Here is a 10,742-nt window from a genome sequence, read left to right as displayed (position 1 = left end):
TAATCGGTTTAATAATGGTGATATCTTTCTGCTATCTCTAATCAGGGAAAAGGGCATGTAGAAGGAATTGAATATGAATGTCTGATTTTTGCACCATATGTCAAAATTTAAACCCTTTTCCTTAATAATATACTAGTCATAGAGTTTCTGTTCTCTTAGTTCCGACAGTTTTGGATTACAGGGGTTCATGACCAGCAAAACATCCGGTTTTTCTAATGTATCAAGTAAATGATTTTTTCCAGTAAACAGAATTATTGTTATCTAATTTCTTACATCCTAGTTAGAGGGTTAAGCAATTCATTGTTTGTTTTTCCGTTGATTAAAGTTAAATTAGGGTTTTCACACATTAGAATAATTCCTTATCTGGTAAATTTGTTTCTATTAGACTTTTGCATGTTATCTGCAGATTTAATTAGTATTTACAGTACTAATTATTGTACTCCAACTCCGAAAATATCTTCATTCAGAATATTCACGTGCAAACTTGACTCGTGTACCATATCTTTACTATTTCGTAAACAATGTGCGAATGTGAAACTCTAGATTATTATTATCTCAATAGTACTGTAGAGTTTTAACAAGCTGTATCATAGATACTAACTACAAATTTATCATACCAATTACAAGCATTCCATAAAATTTTTATCTATAAATATAGATAAAAATTCTGTGGAATGCTTTACTACCTATCTATTATTTTCAGTTTAGAGAAATATTTTGTTAGTAAAAAGTACCACCATATGTCTGATAGCACTTATACATGTACCGCTTTCGGTTTGGATCTCGTTCAATATAAAAATTTGTATTTAAGATTATGCATATGTATTTGTATTTATATCTGGTAATTGTCTCTATATTTATATCTATATATTTACAAAAATATATGTATATGTAAATTAATTTATATATGTATGGTTATAGGCTTTCTGAGCTTAGATTTGTATTACTTAGATGGCTGTGTGTTATACATCCAGAGACTTTTATAAATAATATTTAAATTGGCCACTTAGTAATGGTTTTCATTTAAGAATTGTGCACTGTAGGTATATGCTGCAAAACATATTGGCTACTAAATGCATTAGTTGCAGACTGTTTCTCAGCCCCAACCATAATTTCCTTAATGGCAAGCAAATCGCCCACCACTTAGCTGAGAATAGCTATTAGCGGATATAAATACAGTCGTATTTTATCCCCTATTAGAGATCAATATAAGTCGAACCACTTTCATATACAATAATACTCATAACTTCTTGACTATTTTCATCTTACCGTTGACGTTGTAAATATTTGTCGAGTAAATAAAATAGATGGTGATAACACTTCGCTCGTGCTACAAACATTTGATAACATTTTGCTTTCGAAATCGTCGCGGCATTGTGTTTTACGACCGTTAAAATGTACATTACTTTTATATAGAGACTGCCCAGATAAATTTTGTCTATTGAAAAAAAAAAAAGATATAAATGTTGTATTGGAATAATCAGCAGAATGGACAAAATATGCTCTCAATTCGAACATAGGGGTTAAATAAAACAGTAATAACTTAGGTGTTCCTATGGGACATTCATCCAATAAAATAAATATGAACTGGTTCCGGAAGTGTCAGAAGTGCGTAGGAATTAAGTAGGCGAGTGAGCGCAGTTGAGGGTGCGCAGTAACATTTTGTGGACCTATAAAGGGATGGGCATAGGTGCTCGCCCCATTCACAAGTTCCCAGACGCCAACACTACAGCTCCCGTGAAGAAATCGCACCAAACTTTGAGTTTCGATCTTGAGTTAGTGAAGTGTATTTGAACTTTTTACGTGATACCCAATCATCATGAGAGCTTTTCTCTATATAGTTCTGGTCGTGATATCATGCGATGGCATTAGTAGCTTACTTTTGCCGGTAAGTATGAAAATTAATGTTTGAAAAATTTATAATTATATTTATTTTTGTAAGAAAATCATTTCGTACATTTGGGAATAATTAAATTTTTTAACGTATTTAAAAAAGATACACTAAATAAATTGCAATTATTGCATTTCGATTTATTGCTATGTTTATTAATTAATTTCTATTTTAAGTAGCAAGATTTATTTAGTAACAAAACATATAACTTAGATTATACATATAATTATAGATGATATAATATGTCGAATAATACGTGTGTGAGTTGTATATTTACATTACTCAGATCTTTGTTTAATTGTGCCAAAAGGATAATTTGGTATATTTAGATAAAGTAAATATATTAAATTTAGACTGTATCTACGTTTACATAAAGTTATAAAACAACTACTTCAACAACTTGTAGATTCTAAATAAATTGATAATTTGAATGACATTTAGATGGATAGACTTATAGGATTACTTCTTAAATTTAATTCTATATTCATTATGAAATAACTTATTAAATCTAAAATATAATCTGGTAAATTCATATAATCTGGCCACATATCCCGGAAAGGCTTAATTCAACATAAGCAAAAAAATTAATTAGAAGTATCTATAGTTCATTAACATGTCATATATATATAACATGGTAAAATATATTTTATCACTACATAGTATAAAAGAAATTCGCTTCCTGTCTGTCTGTCCCTATGTATGCTTAGATCTTTAAAATTACGCAACGGATTTTGATGCGATTTTTTATTAGACAGAGTGTTTCAATAGGAAGGTTTACATGTATAATATACGCATAATGTTGTAGAGAAACACTGATAATTTTAGAGGTTTCTAATGTGATGTAATGTGCACCCGTGCAGCCGGGGCGGGTCGCTAGTAAAAATATTACCTGTAAATAATAATATTTCAATTATTAATAACAGGGTAGATATTCCTAAGGACTAGAGGGTTATGCCTCCCTGATCAATAAATAATTGTATTATCATATAAAAAATCAAACAGGGCCAAAGTACAATTTCTTAATCGCAGAAACACGGTAAATCAAAAATATTTATGTGGGTGACTTTATACAATTTATCCTATATATATAACATTAAGGTTGTATAACATAAAAGGCATTTGTTACCCACATTTCAGCGAGCATATTTTATGGGATACTCGTAGAGTCATGATTATAATTTTTCTTTGATATTATGACACAGTATCGCTTATTAACATCCACCCGAAATTTTATATCTTTCTGATCTAAAAATGATGATTATGATACGCGGTTATGCAACAGATCATGAATTTACCATAGGGTAAAAGCACACTGTCTATAAATAAAAAAAAAAGACTTCAACTTTTCTTATAGGTACATAAGTAGGTAACTTATAGTATTTTTTTCTTATAAACAGTAATGGAATAATTCTTATTCTTATTCGGTGGGGATTAAAATGATTAAGATGAAGCCAGGTAAACTCAACAACGTAGCGAATTCCCTAGGAATATTTCTTAGGGAACGTCACGTTGTTCACCCGCCTCGATAGTTTCCAACGGAAACTATGTTCATGTATATTACATAAATTACTAACTGAAAACTAAATGAAATGCAAAATTAATAGTACATATTACAAATTAATACACATTGCATTATATATAAAACATAATTGTAAATGACTGACATTGCAATGCAGTAAATTACATAATAGTTAATAGATACTGAGAACGTTAACAAAAATTAAGAATATGGGTGATTTCTAGAGCAATAACCTTAATTGAGAGTGACTAAGGCAAACAAGATAAAACACAAAATTTCATTTCTTGAAAATATAATAGGCAATTCCAAAGTAAATTTGATTCTTTGATGTCAAAATTTGTGATAAACCTTACGTAATTGGTTTTAATCTTTGATTAAAGTATGTAAATTAAGTAATCGATCTTATATGGATATTTTATCTCTTTTTAAGTGTGTATTATTTTATATGGCTGAACGGATTTGGAAAAAAATTTTTTTCAGATATTGTAAGTTATCATAATATGCTCTATATTATACCCGATGCCTACGTGGAAGAAAGAGTTGGCCCATTCTATGTCGTGTGGTGTGGCCGGCATAAAATAGACCACCCCCTCTTTTCCCGTGGGTGTTATAAGAGGCAACTAGGAAACTTTATGGTTAAAGAATGGGTAGCAGCGTCCCTCTTAAAATATCGCTAAAACGTTAAATATGGTGGCTAACTTGCCTGCCAAGTATGGCATCTACTGGTAAACGTTCAGCAGTGGACAGTTAATGGCTGATATAATGATGATGATGATCCTATATTATGTTACAAATTTAGCTAACTTTCTTTATTTTGACTACCTTTTTTGTATATGTTACAGAATATTTCCGTAAAATTTGTACAGATTTCGATGATTTTTTTTGCAATCGATTGCAGAGTTTTACGCCCATTTACTGGATCAGAGTCTTAAATTATTGCATTTGGATTCGACCTGTTTACGAAATTTGCTGTCAATTTACTTTTTAAATTTTAGAATATTTTTTTTTTATTCTCTATGTATGACAGTTTCGATGTTTTAGATACCGTTATTTTAACTATTCTAATGAATTCAGATAATCCTTATAGATGATTTATAAAAATCAGAATTTTTATATGTATGACCATTATTTTTGTTCATCATCATCAAATCATGGCTTATTTCGATATTTTCCTTCATTAGATATTATTTTAATGTTTTACACGATAACTACTCGTTGCAAGAATATTCCTTTAAGAGCCCGTAGGTGTATTTGATAATTAATCCTTAACTTTTGTTATACACTTCAATACGATAAATTTTTCCGAACTGCCATGAACTATGTAAAATAATCTGTAGGTAAATACATAATTTTGTATATAAGTAATGTTTTAATCTGACTGATGGAAACGGGGGAGATTTTTTCGCAATCATATTTCATAAGTTCAGTATTTATTACTTAGGTACAATATATATAAAGTAAACAAAATTTCATATTTATAAAGTTAGTGAGATTATTATTAATTTACTTACACAATAAAAACATTTTATTTTTAATATTGTCAATGAATTAATAAAAATTAGCTTAGAAGAGTAGAATAACTCGTATAGCGTATTTCTCTTTGTCACGTTATCACGAGAAAATTACTGAATAAAAGTTTATTGACACTTTTATAAGTAGGTACGTAATCTAACTTAAATAATCTTGAATATTTTATCAAAGCTGCTCGAACGAATCGTAAGATACAGATTGATTCTTCTATTTTATAAAGTCGCACGAACTGGAAAGTAAAGGTCTTTGTTAATTTCTTTTGGACTTTGTTTGTTGTTTTACCCTAAACTTCCTTATACATTAATAAAGTAAGTAGGATATAAAAAGAGATTTACTGAAAACATCAATAGAATGAATGAAAAAACATACCCAACGCTGGTAAAACCGCAGAAAACAGTCAGTTGCATTCAAAATACTCAGACATGCATTACTATTACTACTATGGTGTCGAAAAAAGAACATACACACATGTTGTCAACACTTATTTCACTGAGTAAAACTCGAAATAAATTCTTATACCAAGCAACCTGGGCAATTAGTAGGATAATATTAGGTAGTAATATGACCGAGACCCGTGTCTAGTAGTGAGTTCTTACTGAATGGAAAACGTGTCAATTTGAAAAGTTGATTATTGTAAAAAAGAAATTATTTTACACAAAATAGTGAAGAACTTTTAACAGATACTACCTACCTACTTTGTTAATGCCTCGCACGTTTTACAGTATCTACGATAGTCTATAAATGTTGTTAGAGCCGTAATTTAATTGTCGTAATGTCTACGGATACTTAAATCAATGAGAGTTTCTTTTTATAGTTCTGACATTTTTTTTATAATTGAGTTGAACAATGAAGTAGTAGACAAACACCCTGATGACTACGAATATAAACTACGTGATATATTGCTGTTTTTAAATGCATATGAAATAAATACAATAAATACACTAGATGCAATAATTCTAATTTTAATGACTTAAAATTAAATCTTCGTGTTTTTTTTTTTTATAATTATTAAGAAGTGTAGAACCGAAGCCAAAAGAAAGAAAAAAAATAGAAATATAGATTATAATAATCATACTAACATGAGGTTGGATTGATTAAATTGATATATGCATACCTACCTAAGCTCTGAGTCAACGGATGACTAAGCAGATTTTCAATTAATGAAATACATACACAATTATGATGATAAATGTTAATTAATAAAGATATTGTAACAATATTATCTATGTTTATACAAACTTTCTTTGGTATAGGCAGAGACAATCGAGTGCCAAAGATCTTCTTAGACAAAGTGCTTCATTCGCTTTCAAAATTTGTCTCATGCATATACACCAAAGGGCCTACCATGAAATATTTTTCGAAATTTTGGGGTCAAATCAAAGCAAAAATTTGATATTAAAATTACATAAGTTAAATGTTAAAATATCGTTCCTTTGGGCTTTTATGGCAGGATTTAGGACTAATGAAATGTTAAGCATTATTGACTTATCCAATTTCCATTTTTGGCGAATTAATTCCTCCTTCAAAAAGACATATCTGAACATTAGAGATTCTCTAGATCTTTCTAGTTACAGTGACAGAATGTTTGCTTGGAGGGTGACATTATTCAAAATTTGTGACCTGTCTAGGAATTGTAAAAAGAGATTTCTCTTTAATATCTTCAGGACAGTTTGCCCGAGTCGTGGTAAATTGTAATTGCAGCCCTAAAAGTTTTTTTTTTTAATTGTAATATACCGTTTGGTTTTCAGTGGATAGAAGTCTTAGATATACTTTTTTTCCTTAGCGGGTAGAAACATTTTAGTAATTTCACAAAGGTAAATAAAAGTTTTCCTAATACCTACCTACATCGATATCAACGTAATTACGTTTTTTTTTTAATTGGATAAATTTTATTTATTGATTTAAAAATAAAATAAGCAAGCTGAAGTGACAGTGGTCTTGTCACATAGCTCGAAGGACCGACAACTGATGGGAAAGAAAGTCTTTCGAGTGGTGATCCCATACTGGTAAACTCAGTGTAGGATGATCCTCATTAGATGGAGTGATGACCTCAAATACATTGTAGGGAGTCAGTAGATACAGGTGGCTTAGGACCGTTCCTTATCGCAGTCTATTGGGGACGCCTATGTCCAGCAGTGGGTGGATCATTGCTGAAATGATGATGCTGGCTTAAAAATAAAAGTGGAACTCTATCCACTCTTATTTTAGCACCACAAAAGAGGATAGTAAGAGTACTGCCTTCTTTCACGGTGCTTTCTTTATTATTCGTATATATAAACAGAGTATAATATACATTTATCTCAAAACAAGATGACAACAAATAAAGTTACCACTGAGGTAATCTGATAATGGACTTCAAAAGTGGCCATACGCATATGACAATAAAAAAATAATGCCTCCCTTACGAGGTTCGCCTCTTTTACTTTGAAGGGGAATTGTTACTTAGAACAGTCTTCGTGTACGATTCGTCTTTTATAGAAGCTTTTATAATATTTACGTATTATTTTACTGAGTATAATAAAATGTTATTCTTCATAAAAAATATGATGGTTGAGTTAGCTTGTGTTTCTAATGCATAGAATTAATATTAATGTTGTATTACCTAAAGTCTATATACTTGTATAGGTTTTAAGGTAGAAGTATAAATAATATGCTACTCGAATTTCGTATAAAGACTGGAAGGCAAGCATATATTCATATACCGTGTAATTCTTATTTAGGTACTCATAGTAAGCAGTATTACCATGTCTCAAGAAAACTTTTGGGCTGTTTTGCTTAAAACCATTGATCATAACGTCTATGAAAGAATAAAAGACCATTATTCAAGTATTTTTAAGTAGAACGCAACTGTTTTTAGAATTTTTCTAACGCCAAAACAGGCATAGTAATGGTCAAGCAATAAGGGATGAAATGTTAAAAAGATACAAGAAATACTTGGTGTTTCATTTACTTGAGTAGGTTATAGAACGAAGTAACTAACAGGCTAAAACTACTTTATGAAATCATAATTTCTACTTTGCCGACAACTGAAAGGTTTATGTGAATATATATGACGTGTGTCAGTGACAAATGTGCGTCATATTCTGGTGTTGACGGTCATAATTAATTTAATGTGATTGCATAAAATTTATTAGAACGTTAAGTATACACGAGAAATACATATTGTAGATATTGTATTATGATATTTATGTATCATCGACATTTAATATATAAGCAATCATCCTTATACTTTTTTTTTATTAAATTAGCATGCATAAATACATTATATATTTAAACGTATAATAAAATCCTTACATTTTCATTTAAGTTTATTTTAACTAATTAGTATAGTTTAAAATTGTTTTAAGAATAACTGTAAGATACTATAATATATAGCGTAATCATAAGTCAGATTACTTGGCATAACGCTCTTAACTTATTTGTTGATTTAGATTCATACTTCAAGTCGTCGAGCTTATCAAACCTGACACTCTATATCATATTGAAAATAAATTAAAGTCTAAATTTAGAGCGTGCCTTAGGGGAACATAATATTCCATATTTATATCTTCTTACGTTTTATATAGCTATATAATAATTTGATGTTTCAAAATCTATAGAAATAAACAAATCGACATGTATAAGATAAATTATATTTGCTGATTTTCAAATAGATTTGGATAATATTTTCTACAAAAAAAAAGTTATTTAGTAAGATTTCGGATTACACATACCCTTTATAAATAATTTATGTAATCTGCCTCAAATCACTTACAAACTAATGCGATGTAAAATACGTAGTATCTGTATTCATTGAAATTTAAAATACAATCGATTTCCCTTGTTTGACATTTTAATAAGTAAAGATAAATATATTCTGTGTCGAAAATATAATATAGATAGGTAGAATAGGTACTAATAATAGAAAATAAGTAATGTCTATATTGGATACTATGTTTTATCACTATATAGCTTGGAAGTTAAAATGACAATGACGATATTTGGATTATCGTTTAGTTGAATCTATTTTTTTCAATTATCATTATTTCTTTAATTATAAACAATTTACATACTTAAAATTAACGTTGTTTTTAATTTAGTTATGCTTAAATGGTAGAACGGATGTAATAATAAGTGTAGATAATTTCCTAGACTCTAATAGAGATATTTGGACAAATCCGCGAGATTAAAACTATTAAAGAACTATTAAAAGAATATTTATTTGTAACTTCTACAATTTAATTATCTAAATACTTGTAAAACAGGTAAAAAATGATTCAAAATCGATAAACTAGTGAAAATATCGCGCAACAAACAAAAAACAGAATCGATTTGAGTTCATCCATTCATCGAATAAAAAATAAAGAATTAATTTGATATATACTAACAAAAAGCCAGTTACATTACAACACAGTATAGAAAATCTTTTTTTAGACTACCGAAAAAATAATTTGTTGCCTTTTAAAATAGGTAAAATTCAATTTCCATCATACGGACCACTTACTTCAAACGATTAACAAGATAAATTCTCGTTTGTCCGTCCAGACCATCGCTTAAATTACATAAAGTATTTTCTATAAAAGAAAGAAGAGAGTCAATTTTGATGAACAAGGGCAAGAGTGTCCATCCAGTATTATGTTTCTTGAAGTGTAAAAATATTGGTATTCTTATATTATCGGAGTAGTTCAAGCTTAAAATAGTTTTGGGTTTAGTATTAATTTTTTGTATAAAGAATCTTGATCAGCTCATTTGAAAAGTAGAAATTATAGGTACAATTTGATACTTTAAAGTTACATGTATCTTGTGAACAAAAATTTAAGCTTAATATTTGATAATTTTACCAATTAAATAATCTAATAATGCCGTCCTTCAAATTTTGTCCTTATTCTGCAATTCGTGGTGATTAATCAAGCATTTGTTTTTAGTAATATAAACATTTTTTTAATGGGTGATGATGGAATAGTAACTCCATCTGCGCTTTCGGTATACGCTGGCGGGGCACCAGTGAGTGATGATAGGTGAGAATGAAAAGACAGGTCAGTTAGCCTATCGTATTGAATACACTTACCAGAGGGAGACTTTGTACAAAAGTCGATTGCTTGGGTACCTCTGTCCCATTCGTGTTTCAACCGTGAAGCAGTTGTGTTTGCATGGCTGTGTTTCGGTTTGAAGGGTGGGATATGGCGTGAATTTACTGGGTACAGAGGAATAACACCTGAGTCCTCAGGAATGGCAACGCATGGGGGGTATCATGGGCGAAACAGTATACTCTGTTATGTCCATGGTACTGCTCATGTCTATAGGCGACGGTTACCACTTTCCATCAGGTGGGCCGTCAGCTTGTTTGCCATTCTAAGTTATATAAAAAAAAAAAAAAAAAAAAAAAAAAAAAAAAAAAAAAAAAAAAAAAAAAAAAAAAATTGGAATTCAGCACGATGGTTTCCAAGGAGGACCACGTGGAGGTCGACCTGTTTGCTAGCAATGGGGTCCTTACTCCCCATTATTAATAATCCTTCCCACCCGTAATATATACATTAGAAGATTGTTCATACTCGTATTTACTCAGTAGATATATAAGTACCTACTTTAAAATTAATGTTCTGTCAACATTATCATCATCATATCAGCCATAAAAAGTCCACTGTTGAACATACGCTCCCTCTTAGGAGGTTTTACGAGTAGTTGCCAAGCTTGACAGGCAGATTGGCAACTATAGTCAGTCCTCAGTGATGTTTTAATAGGGACACTGCTGCCCATCTTTCGACCATTAAATTTCCTTATCGGCATCTTACGACACCCACGAGAAAGAAACGGGTGGCCCAT

The 10,742-nt window shown here is 30.1% G+C and overlaps 1 protein-coding gene across 1 annotated transcript in view; it reads left to right on the top strand.

Moving 5' to 3' along the window:
* Positions 1–1,271: 1,271 nt before the first annotated feature.
* Positions 1,272–10,742, top strand: part of LOC113515665 (corticotropin-releasing factor-binding protein) — a 28,206-nt gene continuing 18,735 nt past the window's right edge. The window contains exon 1 of the mRNA XM_026899924.3: positions 1,272–1,888. Within this exon, the coding sequence (XP_026755725.1) occupies positions 1,820–1,888 (69 nt within the window). The 5' untranslated portion in view covers positions 1,272–1,819. The remainder of the gene's footprint in view (positions 1,889–10,742) is intronic.

This window comes from Galleria mellonella, unplaced genomic scaffold (genome assembly GCF_026898425.1).
Source record: "Galleria mellonella isolate WM207_F2 unplaced genomic scaffold, CSIRO_AGI_GalMel_v1 utg173, whole genome shotgun sequence".
Classification (NCBI taxonomy): Eukaryota; Metazoa; Arthropoda; class Insecta; order Lepidoptera; family Pyralidae; genus Galleria; species Galleria mellonella.
This window is presented reverse-complemented; position numbering and strand designations above follow the sequence as displayed.